At 37.2% G+C, this 20,349-nt stretch overlaps 1 protein-coding gene across 1 annotated transcript in view; it reads left to right on the top strand.

Annotated features, from left to right (window-relative positions):
• Positions 1-20,349, top strand: part of LOC150102458 (V-type proton ATPase subunit D-like) — a 131,126-nt gene that overhangs the window by 38,302 nt on the left and 72,475 nt on the right. Inside the window, exon 3 of the mRNA XM_090399750.1 lies at positions 8,367-8,514. Within this exon, the coding sequence (XP_090255876.1) occupies positions 8,367-8,514 (148 nt within the window). The remainder of the gene's footprint in view (positions 1-8,366; positions 8,515-20,349) is intronic.

Here is a 20,349-nt window from a genome sequence, read left to right as displayed (position 1 = left end):
CCAAGTGTGAGCAAACAAAGTTTGTGCCTGAAAGTATCTTCAGGACTGGGGTAAGGTGGTACAACACCAGGGCAACTCCTTGCAAAGGTGGAGCAAGCTAACATCACTCCTATCTCAGTATCTTCCATAATGCAAAACACATCTCCTTGCAGATATGTCTAATGTTATGCATTAAGGGAAGGGCCACTACCCAGACTAGTTTCGACCTTTATTGAGGTCTCTTCAGTGGGAGCCAGGTCCAAGTGGAGATACCAGCCAGAAGCGTTAGCAAGGTCATCTCTACCTATAGGAGTTGCCAAATGGTGTGCCACCTTTTTAATAAATTACTCTGGATTTAGAGAAGGATGTTGAAAGTTTATTTTTCACTTGGTTAGAATATAATAAATTTAGTTAAATCCTTTATCCAAGTGTGAGCAAACAAAGTTTGCGCCTGAAAATATCTTCAGGACTGGGGTAAGGTGGTAGTAGGATGTTGAAAGTTTATTTTTCACTTGGTTAGAATATAATAAATTTAGTTTAATCCTTTATCCAAGTGTATTAGATTTCAAGAATGTGGTACAACACCAGGGCAACTCCTTGCAAAGGTGGAAGGTGGAGCAAGCAAACATCCCTCCTATCTCAGTATCTCCCATAATGCAAAACACATCTTGCGGATATGTCTAATGTTATGCATTAAGGGAAGGGCCACTACGCAGACTAATTTCGACCTTTATTTGAGGTCTCTTCAGTGGGAGCCAGGCCAAAGTAGAGATACCAGCCAGAAGCATTAGCAAGATTAAATGCATTAGCAGGATTAAATCCATAGTAATTTATTAAAATGGTGGCACACCATTTGGCAACTCCTATAAGTAGAGATGACCTTGCTAATGCTTCTGGCTGGTATCTCCACTTGGGCCTGGCTCCCACTGAAGACACCTCAATAAAGGTCGAAACTAGTCTGAGTAGTGGCCCCTTCCCTTAATGCATAACATTAGACATATTCACAAGGAGATGTGTTTTGCATTATGGGAGATACTGAGATAGGAGTGATGTTAGCTTGCTCCACCTTTGCAAGGAGTTGTCCTGGTGTTGTACTACCACCTTACCCCAGTCCTGAAGATACTTTCAGGCGCAAACTTTGTTTGCTCACACTTGGATAAAGGATTAAACTAAATTTATTATATTCTAACCAAGTGAAAAATAAACTTTCAACATCCTTCTCTAAATCCAGAGTAATTTATTAAAAAGGTGGCACACCATTTGGCAACTCCTATAGGTAGAGATGACCTTGCTAACGCTTCTGGCTGGTATCTCCACTTGGGCCTGGCTCCCACTGAAGAGACCTCAATAAAGGTCAAAACTAGTCTGAGTAGTGGCCCCTTCCCTTAATGCATAACATTAGACATATTCACAAGGAGATGTGTTTTGCATTATGGGAGATACTGAGATAGAAGTGATGTTAGCTTGCTCCACCTTTGCAAGGAGTTGTCCTGGTGTTGTACTACCACCTTACCCCAGTCCTGAAGATACTTTCAGGCGCAAACTTTGTTTGCTCACACTTGGATAAAGGATTAAACTAAATTTATTATATTCTAACCAAGTGAAAAATAAACTTTCAACCATGTAGGTATTGGATACTACCTTAGTAATTCTTGGCAAATTATCTAAGACATGATTAGAAAGCTTTAATTTTCTAACCAAGCATGCTTATGACTTAAATGCTATCACTTAGTGTTTTGCTTTAAGGAAGAAACAGGCATCTAGGAATAACAATTACATAACTTTTTATTAAATTATTAACTGATATTTCACTATCACCAAGGTATTTTCATAGGCATAAGCGTATGATATACTTGTGCATGTATGTGCAATAGAAAAGCAAATAGACTGGATTCGATATAACATAATCCTTATGTCCTAACTGGCACCCACTATGGATTTTTGTTGAGCCCATACAGGAGGTTGGTTAATTAAACCTATAGTATGTTAGTATTGTGTATGGGTAGTAGGTTGGGAAAGGAGAAACTTGTTTACATTTGATTTAAAAACCTGTATATTGTATTCCTTGGGAAATACATGAGGGGGAGTAAGACTGTGCCACAACATGGCCATAACAGGAATGAAGGAGGAGGAAAAGAGACTTGTTCTGTGGGTTTCAAGGGTACTGTGAAGGGGTGTTGGGTGGCAACTGCATGTGTTCCAATGTACTTAGTACTGAGCGGAGGAATTTTGGATGCTAATTTCAGATGAACATTTTGGATATGGTGAGGTGATTCATCTTGACTGTTCATGTTATATCCTGATTTTTGTAGAGTGAGACAGCCAAATTTGCTTGAATAAGGCTAATGTTATAGAGCTCTGGCTGATTCCAGAGTCTCTCAGATGTGTATTTATATCTGTATAGCAGAGGATTTTTTCCACATAATCTGATCTGTATCATTTGCATGTTCTGCAGTTGCAGAGTGACTGTAGTGTAGATGTTGAACTATTTTCCATGTTCATCTGTTTGACTGTTCTTCCAGTCTCACTAAAATGTCAGTTTGCAAGAGCAAGAAATATTGTAGATGCCTATATGATCCAGGAGTGATGGAAAGAATCTTTTGGTGAATGAATAATGGTAGCTAGTTTTTGGTAGGGCTTGAAGAAAATCTGAATCTCATGTGCTCTTAAAAGGTATAATATTCAGAATTAGTAATAGAAGTTAGAAGTCATCCTGTTTGAAACCATTGTCATGCCGAAGGACACAAGGCTGGGAATGGCTGAGGGAAGGACATTTCATAGAAAATGAAGTGCTTGGACAAGGTTTTGATATGATTTATGATGATGAAAGCTGATATTTGTAGTATTACTTGGAGGGATAGCCGATTAAGAAAAGGTGAGAATTCACTAGTAACATAATGCTCAAAAGTTCTATATTAATTTATATATGTTCAGAAAGATTCTCTAGTCACTGGAAGTAACGAACTGTAGGTATTCAGTTTACTCACTTAAATGTTATCAAAACAACACTGTTTTCTTTCTTATAATAAAGATCTTATTTTCATTTCCCATACTTTTCTTGATAATACAGTAGTCCCCCATATCTCTGTGGGTTCTCTTTTCACGGTTTCAGTTACTTGTGGTCAACACCAGTCTGAAAATATTAAGCGGAAAATTCCAGGAATAAACAATTCATAAGGTTCAAATTGCATGCCATTCTGAGTAGCATGATGAAATCTTGCACCATTCCACCCAGGACGTGAATCATCCCTTTGTCCAGCATATCCACGCTATACCGTAAACACTACCCAACGATTAGTCACTTAGTAGTCATCTTGGTTATTAGATCTCCTGTCATAGTATCGCAGTGTTTGTGTTCAAGTAACCTTTATTTTACTTAATAATGGCCCCAAAGCACAAGAGTAGTGATGCTGGCAATTCAGATATGCCAATGAGAAGCTGTAAAGTGCTTCCGTTAAGTGAAAAGGTGAAAGTTCTTGACTTGGAAAGAAAAAAAAAATCATTGTTAAGATTCCATTCATATTCAGATAACTTTTATTACAATATATTGTTATAATTGTTCTCCTTTATTAGTTATTGTTGCTAATCTCTTACTATGCCTAATTTATAAATTAAGCTTTATCATAGGTAGGTATATATATTGGGTTTGGTACTATCTGCACTTTCAGGTATCCACACTTGGGAGGGGCGGTCTTGGAATGTACAGGTAACCCTCGTATAACGCAGATGTTAGGTTCCATAGAAATGTCGCGTTATGCGAGACTCAGATTACATAGAAAAAGTAGGGTTAGGTTCTGAAATAGTTTTTTGTATTTTTAAATACAGTAGAACTCGGTTATAACAAATTCCATGGGACTGCATATATTTGTTCATAATAACCGTTATTTGTTATATCTGAGAAGGTCATAATTTGAGCGAATTAAAAATGTTTTCAGATTTTTCTCGGTATAGGTATATTGGGTAACATAAATACATATGTGCATACATATAAAGAACAAAAATTTATTTTTAAAACATTTTTACATAAAAAATCATCAAGCGTGCTTTGCTTTGCACAAGACGCATATTTCATACGTTTGAAATTGTTCCTTATACCACTAAGATGCTTGAATATGTCGTCTGAACTTACAGATCGCGATTCCATAAATCTTGTTAAAATATGTAAAGCACTTTCTGCTTCACACCAGGTAACGATTTTCTCATCATTGCTATTTTCTTCCTCGGAGTCACTACTACTATTATCTTCTTCTGGTGTATGAGAGATTTGTTTTAAGATGTTAGCGTCTGTCGGTATACCCGAAATTGCGACGGCATTATCATTGGCTATTAAATTATCAATCTCTGCGCATGTTTCAAAATTGTTCAAGTTTCGCGCTTTTAACCACGCTAATAACGGTAAGTTATCCTCTTCAGATTCGCACTCGTATTCTGAAAGACCAGCTTTCTTAAAACAGTTTTGTATCGTAGACGATGACACCAAATTCCAAGCATCACTCATTAAATGTATTGCGTGAGGTACACTGATCTTCGAGTCATAAGCATTTTCTGCAGATTTTTCTCTGCGTTCTATCAGTTCCAAGACTAACAGATGACGAAAATGGGATTTAAAACATCTAATTACGCCTTGATCAAGTGGTTGCAAGACAGATGTCACATTTGGTGGCAAAAAAACAAGTTTTATGTTTGTTAAATTAGCCACTACAGGATGGGCAGGACAGTTGCCTATCAATAACAAAAATTTTCCGGGTTTCACTGTGAAGATTTTTATCCCACTTGCGAATTTCATTTTCGAAAATTGAAGATGTCATCCAGGCCTTCTTATTCGCTGTATAATCAACGCGAAGTTTCTTTATGTTTTTAAAGCATCTAGGCTTTGCCAATTTTCCAATTACAAGAAGCTTTCTTTTATCGCTACCGGTCATGTTCGCACAAACTAAAACTGTGAGTCTATTTTTGATAAGTTTTCTGCCAGTGCACTTTTCGTTTTTAAATTGAAAAGTTTTATCGGGCGTTAAATTATAAAAAAACCCTGCTTCGTCTGCATTATAAATGTTGTTGTATCCATACCTTCGTTTGATGTCCGGCCATACATTCTTGATCCAGTCAGAAACAACGTTTTTGTCAATGGACAACGCCTCGCCACTTACTTTTGTGTAGACAATATTGTTTCTGTTCTTAAAGCGATCAATCCACCCATTGTTGCATTTAAAATCACTATAACCAAGTTGAACAGCAAATTTTTCAGCTTGAACTTTCAAAATTGGTCTGCTAATAGGTAAGCCAGCGGTTCTTTGCACTTTAAACCACTAAAGAAGAGCCTCGTCAACGTCACTTTTATTACACTTTTTAAGTTTTTTACACTTCGATAAATTGTTTTCAAAAGCTTTCAGAGTTAACTCGCGATTCTTCCAAATTGTTGATATTGTAGATGGGGACAAACCATACTTCTTTGCTACTGTCAGATTTGATTGGCCACTTTCTACCTCCCATATAATTTCTACTTTTTCAGAAACCAATAAAATTTTCTGTTTGACTCCCGACATTTTTCCACAACCAGAAAATGCGTACGTACGACATGTCAGTAAAGGAACGACTAACGTGTATTATTCGTTCGTTATTCCTGTGAAACGAATTCGTAATAAACATTAAATACATGCATTAAATCAAATGTAATTCAAATATACCTTCAAAATTATTCGTTATAAACGTGAATTTACTGTAACCGTCATCGTTATAACCGAGTTCTACTGTATATATATACATATATATAAACAACAATAACATACCCAACAAAAAATATTTTTATTTAATCAGGTAATTCATGTAAGTTAAGAAAATATGTAAACTATGAAACAAATACATAGTATAAACTTATAAAATTAAAAATTGTATTGCACAAATGTTTTAGGCAAAATAAAATAAAGTGCATACTTTAATCGTCACCATTTAAACATCTTCAAAACTAACATTTCATAGATGTTCTTTATTTACGAGTGGCCAGAAGTTGTCATCACTTGAAATCTCTTGGACATTATTGTTGTTATTATTACTACCCAAGACCCCATGGAGTCAAAGACTCATCATTTATATAATTCTCATTGCATACATCGGCTGGTTTAATTATCAAGAAGTCAGTAATAAAACTTTACTTACCACTATGCTGCAATTTTTTTTTATTAAGTTCATGATATGGAGTTAAACAAATATTCAATCATCTTGCGAATTTTCCGGAGCGCTCCATTGAGGGATCATTATCCGTAAAATAACTTCTGCTAATTTCTTTAACTGATTCATCCCAATCAAAATCTTCGGCAGAACTTTCCTCATTTCGACGTCATCTATTTAAAGTACCAGTTCCTCCTCATTTAAATCTATTTTCTCATCATTTAATTTACTAATTTCATTTTCAACCATATCGCAAAAGCTCTCTAAGTGGCCATTACTATGAAAGTAAATTTTTTACATAAAAAAGCATTACATATTGTATGTAACTCACCAGAAAATAAAGTGCTCAGCTTGAGATTAACACACTTATGATTTTTAATGCACTTTCCTGATAGAAAATGAAGACAATTGAAATTGTCTTTGTTTACTGTGAACAATTGACATATATGTGTGCTGAAGGGTATTTCCCCTAATGTAAATTCGCTAGTTATAACTACATGCGCAATACAATTTGCAGACCGCATTATATCGAAACCGCATTGAACAAGGATTACTACAATTTGTAGACCGCGTTATGTAAGAGTTACCTGTATTCACCGTGGATAAGGAGAGACTGCTGTACCGAGATCTCTAGCTGAACTTGGATTTCTCTTTTTGGGTTGAGTTTACACCTTTAGCATTTCCTGGCATAAATACGAGGTGCGACTATTAAATAACGAGACAAGGTGCGCTGTGAATCATGTCTTTGTAACAGTAGAATGCGCTTGTGCTGTGAATGACCTTGAAGGTTCTAGAAGCAGTTGAGATAAGTATTGTTCGCTGTCGCTTGTAGTTAGTCTGTAAGCAGTTATAAAAGAAACACATGTGAAGTCGCTTTGCCAGAAACAAATTGCACTGACATTATGGAACGGCTGACAGCAGATCCAAACTTGCAGGAGAAGATCATCACATGTGATGAGATGTGGATTTTCCAGTACGATTCAGAAACAAAGAGACAATCAATGCACTGAAAAACTCACATGTCACCGAGAATGAAAAAAGCAAGAATGAGCAAGTCAAAACTGAAAACAATGCTGATCATTTTTTTTTATATCAGGGATGTGGTAATGGTTGAATGGGTACCAGAGGCTCAGACAGTTAATCAATATTATTACCTTCAGGTTCTGGCCAACCTGAGAGAATGAGTGAGGAAGAAGAAACCCAATCTGTGGAAGAACAACGTCTGGATTCTCCATCAGGACAATGCTCTAGCCCATAGTGCACTGTCTGTAAAGCAGTATCTGGCTGATAAGAAGATCCCAGTGTTGGACCATCCACCTTACTCACCAGACTTAGCTCCATGCAACTTTTACCTTTTTCCAAAGTTGAAATCTGCATTGAAAGGCACCCATTTTCAGTCAGTGGATGAGGTAAAGGAGAAAATGGCAGCACTGCTGAAGCAGATAACACCTGACTTGCAGCACTATTTCCAACAATGGAAAATTCGTATGCAATGGTGTATAGATAGAGGAGGGGAGTATGTTAGAGAGGATAACAATTAAGTTGTACACTTGTAATAATAAACCACATTTGTTCAACCAGTCTCGTTATTTAATAGCCACACCTTGTATATCACTTCCTTAACCTTATTGCCAGCAAACAACGTGTTCTCTTCTGTTCAAGAGTTTACTTTTCACCTTTCCAAACTCCTATTGCTGTACAAATCCCAGATTTTCAGTCTTAGGATGCTGTTCTTGCATTTGAAATGATTCTGTAGAAACCTTCCTGATACTATTCAGAAGAGATCTGTCTGCTTAATAAGTGTGCTTGCTCTCTCGTTCACACATATTCATTCCAATCAGTTTCTCATAGATTTTCCATTCTTGCCTTATGCCTTTTCTGCAGGTATTTTCATGGGTGTTGTGCTATTGAGCTGGCCACCAGCATTCCTCAACTGTCTTCTAAGCACATAAATGCATCAGAGGTCAAACTAGGCTCATTATTGGCAAAATCTGCTGTTTTGTAGTTTATTGTAGTGAGATGTTCTTATGTGTGTATATATTTCAGAAACACGACCTTGATATGTTATCAATTTTCAGCAGCTAAGTTTATTTATAATGCTTTACTTAAAGATGGTATTAAGCTCTTTTTTTTTAATCGATACTTTATGTAACAATGGAGAAGAAAAAAATGAATATCTCATTTAATCTGTTTTTCCCCTGATGTTTCTTAAATTTTTTTAGACCAAATCATTGATGGGAGAAGTGATGAAGGAAGCTGCATTCTCTTTGGCAGAAGCCAAATTTACAACAGGTGACTTCAACCAGGTAGTTCTTCAGAATGTTACAAGAGCACAGATTAAAGTTAGGAGTAAGAGAGAAAATGTTGCAGGTAAGGTTTTTTTTTTGCATATCATTAGTTATAGCATTTAGGAATGTGCACAGCTTCTTTATAAGGCTTCCATGTCAATGAAAGCCTGTTATCCATAAGTATGGACTGACTGGAGTTTCCATTGTTGTTAGATGTAGTTATTTAGCATTACACGTTGAGGTTTGATGTGGGAATGTAGCACCTGTTAAGAAATTCTACATCTCATTGTGAATTTTGAAGAGAATGCAATTTCTTCAAAACATCAAATGAAACTGAAAAAAGTAGACAACTCACAGAAGGAGAATTCGTCCTAGTCACTAGGACATCTACCGGGATTACAAAAACAATTAATGTAACATGCACACACAAATCTTACAATACTAAGCCCAACCACATGGGTGACACTAAAGTCCTATCTAGGTGGAGCGCCCTCTAAGGGTGGTAGTAGGTGGCCTGGAATGTAAGGTGGGATCTCTGGTGATGAGTGTTTCCCAAATCTTCGGAAGCTTAATGCAACCGTATTTATTAAGATTTGGTTGGTTTCTGAGAGCTGCTGCTGCTTCTAAGAAAAGTCTCTCTTTCTTGAATTTGCTGTGGTGGAGCATGGTGGTTTTCTTCCATTATACTCTGTGGGTGGTGTCCATAACATGGTCAGCCAAGCCTGAATGGCCATAGTTGTGTTTACAGATGTAAGACTTGTGTTCCTCCAGGCAGATGGATGCTGATCTGCCTGTCTGTCCAAAGTAGTACGCCAGCTTACAGGAACAGGGTACTTTGTAAACTCCAGGTAGCGAGAGAGGAGGGAGCTGATCTTTCATAGAACGGATAAGGGTAGCAAGTTTGCGGTAGGGCTTATATGCTGTGTGTAGGGTGTACTTTTTTAGTATCTTGGCTATTTTTTCAGATGTGCCACGGATGTAGGGTATGGTGATGGCATTTTTAAAATAAACCAACCAAATCTTAATGAATACAGTTGCATTAAGCTTCCGAAGATTTGGGAAACACTCATCACCAGAGATCCCACCTTACATTCCAGGCCACCTACTACCGCCCTCTGAGGGTGCTCCATCTAGATAGGACTTTATTGTCACCCACGTGGTTGGGCTTAGTATTGTAAGATTTGTGTGTGTGCATGTTACATTAATTGTTTTTGTAATCTCCGTAGATATCCTAGTGACTAGGACGAAATATAGGAAGTATTAAATTCTATTTTAATTCTTTTTGAGTGTTGTAAAAAATCCATTAAGCCTCCAACATGATGTCCTCACAGCACTGAAGCCTCTACACACGAATTCTAATCATTTATGGAGAAGATTTAGCACGCAAATCCAAGCAATACGGTAAGTCAAAACTACGACTATCTAGGCAACTAAATAGGCTGGCCTTTCTAAAAAGATGTCAGGATACAAGAGTGATACCGAACTGCGTTAAAATGAAGATCAATTTCCATTCCTAAAAAGCACTCCGTATATATAACCATGCCAGCCAGGCATTACTACGCGAGCAAATCGCCTCTACTCATGTCACCCTCTCAGTGACGAACGCCACCATTGGCTCCTTACATTCGGAGCTCTCCGCCGTTTTTAACCCTGAACTTTGGTCGATTCTCTCTAGCATTTTGGAAACCTCCGCACAGAGAGAATTTCAAAAAATAAAAAATAAACACGTCAAGAAATTTAGCAACCTGGTTAAAGATAAACCACAACCACAAATTCAACTGCTCCAAACAGTAGTAAACCTCTCTTCCAAAAGGCTCAACGACGATGCCGTCAGCACCCTTTGCCTCGGCTGTAATTTTGCCATCGCTCCGAAGGAAGTACCGGTGCTCGATGTTATGGTTAATATCAAACGGGGGATCGGTCGCTTACTGTCGGAGATAGCCAACAACATCAGACTTGACGTAGCCGACATCCTCGCTCATTCTTCACCTCCGAAAAGCAACTTATCGTATGCCCAACGCATGGCTCTCCTGAAACTATGCAAAGAAAAAAGTATCGTCATCACCAGAGCAGATAAGGGTAATGCCACAGTCATTCTTAATACCAGTGAATACAATCGTAAAATGAACATTATCCTCCACGATCGCACTACCTACATCCCTCTAGAACATGACCCCACAAAAACACAAGTTAAGAAATTAAAAATCTTACTTAAAAAAGTAACCTCCTGGCCCCCTGACGTCACGAAAAAACTTAAACCTTTCCACTCCCCCCCCCAAATATACGATTTACCAAAAATCCACAAACCCAATTCCCCACTCAGACCTATAGTAGATGCCACCAATGCACCTTGCTACAGACTGTCCAAACAGCTGGCCAACTCTCTGACCCCCCCCCCCTAACCGGAAGGTCCACTTCCTATATAAAAAACTCGACCCGCTTTAAAGCCCTCACAGAAAATTTAACCTTGAATAATACAGACATATTGGTAAGCTTTGATATCTCTTCTTTGTTTACCAGTATTCCCTTAACGACACCTTATCTCTCTTAGAAAACGTTTTTCCCTCTGACATCTTAGATCTCTTTTCCTTTGCCATTAACTCTGGGTATTTCTCTTGGAAGAACAAAATCTACAAGCAGATAGAGGGAACCGCTATGGGTTCCCCTCCCCCTGCCAATTTCTATATGGAAGATTTCGAAAAACGAGCCATAGACTCAGCCCCAATCAAACCTTCTATCTGGCTAAGATATGTAGATGATGTGTTCTCTATTTGGCCTCATGGCCCAGACACGTTAGACTCCTTCCTCAGTCATCTTAATAGCCTACATCCAAGAATCCAGTTTACTATGGAAAAGGAAAAGAACAACTGTTTACCCTTCCTAGACACCTTAGTCACACGCCTGCCTAATAATACACTTGCCTTCACTGTATACAGAAAACCCACACACACAGCAGATACATTCACAAACTCTCCCACCACCACCCCTCACAACAATATGGCATCATCAAAACTCTTACTAAGAGAGCCCACAATCTTTGTTCCAGTGGAACCACCCTTACTACTGAGCTTAACCACATACACAACACTTTCCTCTCCAATGGCTACAGCGAACACAGTATCAAAAAAATAATCAGTTCTTCCCCCATTCCCCGTCCTTCTCATCAACAAGATTTTAAAAATGCCATCACCATACCCTACATCCGTGGCACATCTGAAAAAATAGCCAAGATACTAAAAAAGTACAACCTACACACAGCATATAAGCCCTACCACAAACTTGCTACCCTTATCCGTTCTACAAAAGATCAGCTCCCTCCTCTCTCGCTACCTGGAGTTTACAAAGTACTCTGTTCCTGTAAGCTGGCGTACTTTGGACAAACAGGCAGATCAGCATCCATCCGCCTGGAGGAACACGTCTCACATCTGTAAACACAACTATGGCCATTCAGGCTTGGCTGACCATGTTATGGACACCACCTACAGAGTATCATGGAAGAAAACCACCATGCTCCACCACAGCAAATTCAAGAAAGAGAGACTTTTCTTAGAAGCAGCAGCAGCAGCTCTCAGAAACTAACCAAATCTTAATAAATACGGTTGCATTAAGCTTCCGAAGATTTGGGAAACACTCATCACCAGAGGTCCCACCTTACATTCCAGGCCACCTACAACTGCCCTTAGAGGGCGCTCCATCTAGATAGGACTTTATTGTCACCCACGTGGTTGGGCTTAGTATTGTAAGATTTGTGTGTGCATGTTACATTAATTGTTTTTGTAATCCCCGTAGATGTCCTAGTGACTAGGACGAAATATAGGAAGTATTAAATTCTATTTTAATTCTTTTTGAGTGTTGTAAAAAATCCATTAAACCTCCAACATAATGTCCTCACAGCACTTAAGCCTCTACACAAGAATGGATGTTTGTGAATGTCTTCAGATAGTAGATGAATATCATCAACCTAATGCGAGACCACTGCTTTACTTATTGGAAGCCTGTAGTGGCTTGAAAAAATTCCATGTTTAGTCTCTAGAGCAGTGTTTTTGGATTTAATCTAGGTCCTTAGCCCACCTGTGCTACTAATATACAGCAGGTTTCAACCTTTTGTAAGTGGGATTTACATAAAATAAAATGTAGAGTATATAGTATTATTATTACATAAGTACATGAGTATTTTCATATTAACAGCGAATGTCAAAATAGTGATTGGGAAGTTCCTTTGATCATATAAGAACCCAAGCTGTTTTCATCAGGAAACTAGACTAAACAGTCAAAGGTCAACTACTGGACATCTTAACTGCAGAGAATTGAAATTTGGTATTACTGAAAAAGAGTTATTTCTAGCACAGAGATTGCAGAAATACCATATTGGCATTGATGTTACTGAGACTATGATGATAAAATAGGTCAGAAAGATCTCACCTATTTTATCATCATCAATTTCCTGATATATACCCCCAAGGGATGTTAAGGTTACTATAACAGCACTACTTGATTAAGTTCACATTATTATTATTAATCTCATGTCAACAAATTTCCTCCAAATCAATCTATTACTTGTGAACATTCCAATGTCATATCTGACATTCTGTGCTTCTAAGGCACTTCTGACTGAATCAATCCACCTAGACCTTGGTCTTCCTTTGGGTCTCTTTCCTGCTACCTTGGTATCAAACAACTGTTTTGCTAACTTTTCTTTGTCCATTCTATTTAAGTGACCATTTCACCTTAGATTAGCTCTGCTGATGCATTCTTGAATGCTAATAATATCAAGTTCCTTTCTAATACCTTCATTTTTAATATGATTCTGCCATTGATTCCATCAGTTCACTCTACTAATTTTTCTCAGAGCCCTCATATCTGTGGTCTCTAGTCTTTGATCAAGTGCTTTATTTCTAACCCAACTCTCAGATCCATAGCTTAAAACTGATTTGAACACTGTCTTGTATACTGCTAGTTTGGTGTTTTGGCTAATTTCTCTCTTATTCCATATAAATTTATTCAGCTGGCTATTACCATACCAGCTTTGCTTATTCTGTTAATCTATTTCCAGATTTAACCTGCCATCTTAACTAAAAACAGTGCCTAAATAGCTGAAATATATCACTTGTTCTTCATTCAGAATGCAGTTGAAGTTTTCTATGCTCCTGCCTGTTTTCATAGTTTTGGTCTTTTTATTGCTAATTTTCATGCCAAATTTGTTATAGCTGTAATTTAGTTTCAGTTAGAGAATCCTGGAGACTTGCACTGGATATGTTTAGTAGCACAACATCCTCTGCATAAAGAAAAGAGCTAAGTTTGACATCTCCAATTCTAATATCAGGCACATTTCAAATTTTTGACAGCTTTTTCTACCTCAAGTATCGATATGAACTTCTCTCATTCCTCTTGAAAATTTTCTGGTATGGTTTTATTGTACCAGAAAACTGCTTGGTTCATTTAACAGTCTTTCAAAGTAATTACTCCAGACTTGTAGGATATCCTTATCTTCAGTTTTCATATCACCTTTATCATCATTTATTCCTTTTACAGTACTTTTTCTCATTTCTAAATTTCTTTGTTAGCCTCCAGAACATTTTGCCACCTTCCTGATAATTCTTACTAAAGTTTTCCCATGACTTTTGCTTAGCTACTTTTACACATAGTTTAGCTCTTTTACATTTTCTCTGTATTCTTCTGGGACATCTGCCGACTTGTTTGCTAGGAGCTTTGGAAAGTAAAAGGAAGCATGCTCATGGAAGAATAACTTCAATGAATACAGATAGTAGGAAAATGTTAAGTGATCACTTTAGTAAGGTATGTGCTTCAGGCACTCATTAGCTTTCTGGATGACAAGACCTTTTCTTATAGTGAGATTTGATGGGATACTTGCATAGGTGTTAAAGAAATGCTTGAGAGAATTAACAGTGCTTGACTTGGTTGTTCAATTTTAATTTCAGCATGAACAATATTCCTAATCAGAAAAAGAAGGCCAAAATAATTCCATTATACAAAGACTGATGCAGGCGATTATAAACCAATAGAGTGGTCATCACAGTATTTGAGAGGCTTGTTAAGCCTGCATCTATCTAAAGGTGTGTTGTGGTGGTTTGGAATTATAGCTGAAGCACCTAAAGCTATAAGACCAGTGTACTGTGTCTGTAACTTGCTTGTCTTCTTCTGGCTGGTTTGCCTTTATTTTGAAGGATTAAAAAAAAACGTTTTTAGAAAGAAAAGGCCTGCCATCTTCTGTATGAGAATGGCTAACTTACCGTCAGTTGAAAAACATCTCTTATAAAGATTTTTCACATCTTGGACAAGACCTAAGGAATTTTATCCTATGAGGACAGTTGAAAGAATGTAGTTTACAAAGTTTGAAAAATAGATGCAGGAGAAGAGATAGAAATAGAAACATACAAATTGATAAGGAAATCTCATAGTTACAACTCATGGCAGGTGGAGAGCAAACTTAGGATTACCATGACAACTTACTAAGAATGCAGTTTAGGAATGTTTTTATGTGGCTTTTACCCATGGAAAGGTTATAAAACTACAGACATTAGTAGCTTCATTTTATTTTATTTATATTTATATAATCCTGAAACCCTGCTCAAGACAAAATGGAACTTTTTCAAGCCATTTCATGCCTCCAATAAGTGAGACATTGATATCATGCTGTGTGCTGAAATTCATCTCCTGATAGGCACTGTGAGAGAGAGAGATAATAGAAGGGACTCTTGAACTACTGTGGAGGAGAGGTCAGCATAACAATAAATTACTAAGTGCTCTTATGAAATACAGAAAAATGCAGAAAAAGTAAGTTATAGATATTAACTATCATGTGAAGGCAACAAAATGTTTTGGAGGTGACCTTTTACTAAAGCTTGGAATAAAGAGAAAGAGTGACACAAAATGAATCAGATTGCAAAAAACTGAAGTTAAGGATATTTGAATGTCTGAAGCATTTAGGTAGCTGGCAGCAGAACTGTAATAGAAAAAATATTCATGAGTTCTAAAAGCAGAAACATTTTAAGAAATCCAAAATGTGGAAAGCCAGCTGGAGTGTATGAAATTGAACTTGAGATGATTAAACGTGGAAGTTATTCAATGGCTACAGTGCATAATTCAGAAGGCTGGGTCAGAAGTTGTGTCAAAGATGATTGGAGTAGAGCCCTTATTTTATATCAATTTCTAAATTTAAAAAATAATAAAAATAAATAACATTATTTAAGCTTTTTGATGTTGAAAAATAAAAACAAACAAACAAGGTTGCCAAGGTAAAAAAAACTGTTCAAAGCACTAAATCTGTATAGAATCCTATACATAGGAGTACATTGCTCATATTTAAGTTGCATATTGACAGTTCGAATTGAAAGATCATTTGATTTAGACCTGATGAATCTTTGTGTACTAATTTATTAAAGAAAGTGGTGTATTAAATGTGACATTCAAATAGATATTAAACTTAGTTCTCTATGCAAACGACAATATCTTAAATCTGCTATAAGTCTTCAAGCATCTTTAGACAAGTAAATTTGACAGATTTGGTTATGAAATTAGAAATAAAACATTACATCTTGAAGAGTGCGTAAGAGTCAAAGCTGGATAACTGGGAGGAGACCTCTACGTAGCCTTTTAGGAAATGCAGAGAACCAAAGCGCTTCTGACCTAATATCCATTTTGCATCTTCTTGTGGTGCACCCTATTAGGTATCTACCTGAATACTGGGATGGGCTGCCAATTTGGGATTTAGCTGACCAAATTTTATTCTTATAGCTTAAACCATAATGCAAGGTGATAATATACATGACAAAATTTTGCTTGGTTAAAGAAGGCCCCCCCCCCCATTGTTTTGCCAAGGAACCAAGGTGAACAGCAAAAAAAAATAAAGAGAAGTCAACTGCTGGAACAAATCCCAGATGATATCCCAACTCAGCATCAGCAGAGTTTAAGATTGGCACTATCAACATAAGAAGCATCAATGGAAAAGAAATGGGACTGGAAGAATTGCAGATTGGCATAATAGGTGTTACCAACACAAAGAAGGCAAAAACAGGTGAGATCTTTCTAAGCAACAAATACAAGGTATTATATTCAGGCCATAATAATCAGAGAAAAGGAGTAGTTATAGTATCTATATCTGCATGTTCACTTGGCATCCACAGATACCATATGGTCACTCTGATGCTTGGCGATGTGCCACACCAGGCCTTGCCATGTAGTCCTGTTGTTTGCTTTTCTGGAGACTTCAACTCTCTGAAGATTAGTTGCTCCACACACACACCATCCATCCATCTTGTTGATGGTCTACCCCTTCCTCTCTTTCCAGGAACTTTACCTTCTATTACTGTTTTGAGAAATCTTCCTTCCATCCTTTCAATGTGTCCAAAATATTTTAACTTTCTTTTGTAAATATCCTTAAGGAGCCTTAAAGTTCTACTGATCTTTTCTAACACCCATTCATTTGTACACCTTTCAGTATATGATATTCCGAACAGCCTTCTGTAGCACCATATCTCAAAAGCAGCTATCCTTTTCTTATCTGAACTTCTTTAGGTTCCAAGTCTCACATCCATAAGTTGCTGTTGGAAAAATAACTGCATTCAAAATCCTCAACTAAAATAAAAACGATGGTACAGCATGACAAAATTTCGTGCTGGCTGGGGCGTCGCCCGGTTAAACAAGGCCCCCCCCCGTTGTTTTCGCCAGGGAACCAGGACGAAAGCGAAAAGTCAGTTACTGGAACAAATCTGAAACACACCTCAATTCAACATCACCAGAGTTAAAGATCGGTACTGTCAACATAAGAAGCCTGAATAGCAAAGAAATGGAGCTAGCTGAGGAATTAGATAAGTACCAGATCGACATAATAGGAGTGACTGAAACAAAAAAGACAAAAACTGGCGAGATCTTTCTGAGCAATAAATACAAAATGTTATATTCAGGCAATGACAATCAAGGAAAAGAAGGAGCAGCCATAGTATTCAACACAAAATACGAGGCTAATTTTCTTGAATGACAGGCTATCTCAAGTAGAGTGATGTGGGCAAATATGAGAATGGGGAACTGGACAATGAGACTTATTTGTGCCTATAGTTCTACAGAAGGTTCTACTAAGGTAGAAGTGGAGGAATTTTTTTGAGGCTTTAGAAAAAGCAGCTGACACAATGAAAAAGGAAAAGTTGGTCCTTGTTGGGGATCTAAATAGCAGAGTAGGAAGTGATTGTCAGACACATACAAAAATATTGGAGAAAAGAGCAAAGCTAATAATAATGGCTAATATCTGTTGGATTTCTGCTCAGGAGATGGACTGGTTATTACTAATACCATGTTCCAACATAAAAATGTGCACAAATTCACATGGAGAGAAGAGGCAAGGAATAAGAAAAGTGTCATTGACTGTGTTATTGTTGATAGTGATGTTTTCTCCCTGGTGCAGGACACCAGAGTCTACAGAGGATTTGAAATTGGAAGTGATCACTATTTAGTCTTGAGCAGGATAAAATTGAATTTCATATTGAAAAGAATAATGTAAGAAAGTTTTAAAGCGAATAAAAGTTGAGCAGCTCTCAGGTGTGAACTGTAGACTAAAATACACAAAGATTATTGAAGAAAAAAATGAAAGAGTTTGAGAACAGGAACCAAACCTTGGAGATTCAGTGGCAAGCTTTGAAGAAAACCCCAATTGATTCAGCTAGAGAGGCATGTGGTGAAGTTGTCTGCAAGGATAGAAAAATTAGAACTCCATGGTGGACACAGGAAGTTAAAGAGGCAGTGAAGGAAAAGAAGAAAGCATATCAAAAGTTCCTGGCAAATAAGTCAGCTTGTGCTGTTAGAGAATACAGAGACAAATGTAAGAAAGCTAAACACTGTGTAAAACTAGCTAAACAAAAGTCATGGGAGGACTTTGGAAAGAACATAGAAAATAAATATCAAGAAGATGGCAAAATATTTTGGAGGTTGTTGAAGAAGTTTAGAAATGAAGGAAAGAGTGCTGTAAAAGGAGTTAGAGATGATAAAGGTGACATGAAAACGGCAGAAAAAGATATCCTTAAAGTATGGAGTAATTACTTTGAAAAATTGCTAAATGAAACAAGCAGTGATAGCACAGTGGTAAAAAACACTCAGTAGGCATACAGTCAGGAATACATATCCATACTTATAGTAGAAAAAAGCCATCAAAGGCTTGAAATGTGGAAAAGTAGCACGAGTAGATAATATTCGACCAGAAATGCTGAAGTATGGAGGTATAAAAGTCTTACAGTGGCTGCACTTCATAGTTCAGAATGCCTGACAGAGGGATGAATTCCTGATGATTGGAGTCAAGCTCTCATAGTACCTATATATAAAAAGGGAAATAAAACTGAATGTGAGAATCACAGAGGCATTTCCCTACTGAGTGTTCCAGGCAAGATTTATGCCAGTATACTTGAGAAACGGTTCAGAGAAATTGTGGAAGAAAAAGCTTGGATGAAGAACAAGCTGGATTCAGGCCAAATAGAGGCTGTCAGGATCAGATCTTCACTTTATGACAAATAGTGGAGAAATCATGGGAATATAACAAAGATCTGTATTTAAGTTTTGTTGATTTGGAAAAGGCATATGACAAGGTGCCAAGATAGAAGCTATTCAATACGCCACAGTTATATGGTGTCAATGGGGCATTATATCAAGGAATACTTTGTCTTTATTTGAGTTGTAAGTCAGCATTTAAAATCGAAGGAAGTACAGGAAGATGGTTTAATGTTAAATCTGGTGTGAGACAAGGATGTATATTATCTCCTCTGTTATTCATTATCTATATGAATCACATTATGAAGGAAAGTGGTATTAAACATGATATCAAAATTGGAGATGTTAATGTCAGCTCTTTGCTTTATGTGGACGATGTTATACTTCTAAATAAATCCACTACAAGTCTGCAAGATTCTTTGACTAAATTGAATAACTATTGTAATAGATATGGTATGAAGGTCAGCACTACAAAGACAATGAAAATAGACAGAATCATTGAAAATGTCAACTGTGTTGTGAATGGAGAACTTGTGGAACAAGTAAAACATTTCAGCTACTTAGGCACGATTTTTAGTGAAGATGGTAAATTAAATATAGAAATAGACAACAGAATCAACAAAGCTGGTATGGTAGGAAGTCAACTGAATTAATTCATATGGAATAAGAGAGAAATTAGCTGGAACACTAAATTAGCTGTATACAAGACAGTATTCAAATCAGTTTTAACTTATGGATCTGAGAGCTGGGTCAGAAGTAAGACACTTGACCAAAGACTAGAGACCGGAGATATGAGAGTCCTGAGAAAGATTAGAGGTGTAAACAGATGGCATCAATGGCAATATCATATTAAAAATGAGGATATTAGGAAACAACTTGACATTGTCAGCATCCAGCAATGCATTAGCAGAGCTTATCTCAGGTGGTATGGTCACTTAAACAGAATGGGTGAGGAAAGATTAGCAAAACAAGTGTTCTCTGTCAGGTTGGCAGGAAAACGACCCAGAGGAACACCAAGATATAGGTGGTTTGATACGGTACAAAGTGCCTTAGACAATAGAAATATAAGATCTGATAATGTTGGAGTCTTGAGAAGTAACAGACTGATTTGGAGGAAAATTGTACATAGGAAGTTAGTAATGATGTAAATTTTTCGTGTAGTGCTATCATATCCTCTACACCCCTTGAGGGTACATGGCAGGAATTTGATGATGAAATCCTCAACTTTGTTCCCATGGAGATAGATCCATCCTTCCAGATTTTAGACAAGTCTATGTTGTTTTAGCCATTCCTAACCTTCTTCTGATGTATTCTAAACAGCAACAGTTATAGTATTCAAAATTAAATACAAAATAATCTTAAATGGCAGGCAATATCAAGTAGAGTGATGTGGGCAGAATATCAGAATGGAAAATTGGAGAATGAG

Source organism: Typopeltis vanoorti, chromosome 10 (genome assembly GCF_054136105.1).
Source record: "Typopeltis vanoorti isolate ZY-2024b chromosome 10, IOZ_Tvanoo_1.0, whole genome shotgun sequence".
Lineage (NCBI taxonomy): Eukaryota > Metazoa > Arthropoda > Arachnida > Uropygi > Thelyphonidae > Typopeltis > Typopeltis vanoorti.
The sequence above is the reverse complement of the archived record's forward strand: the minus strand, read 5'-3'. Positions and strand labels throughout refer to the sequence as shown.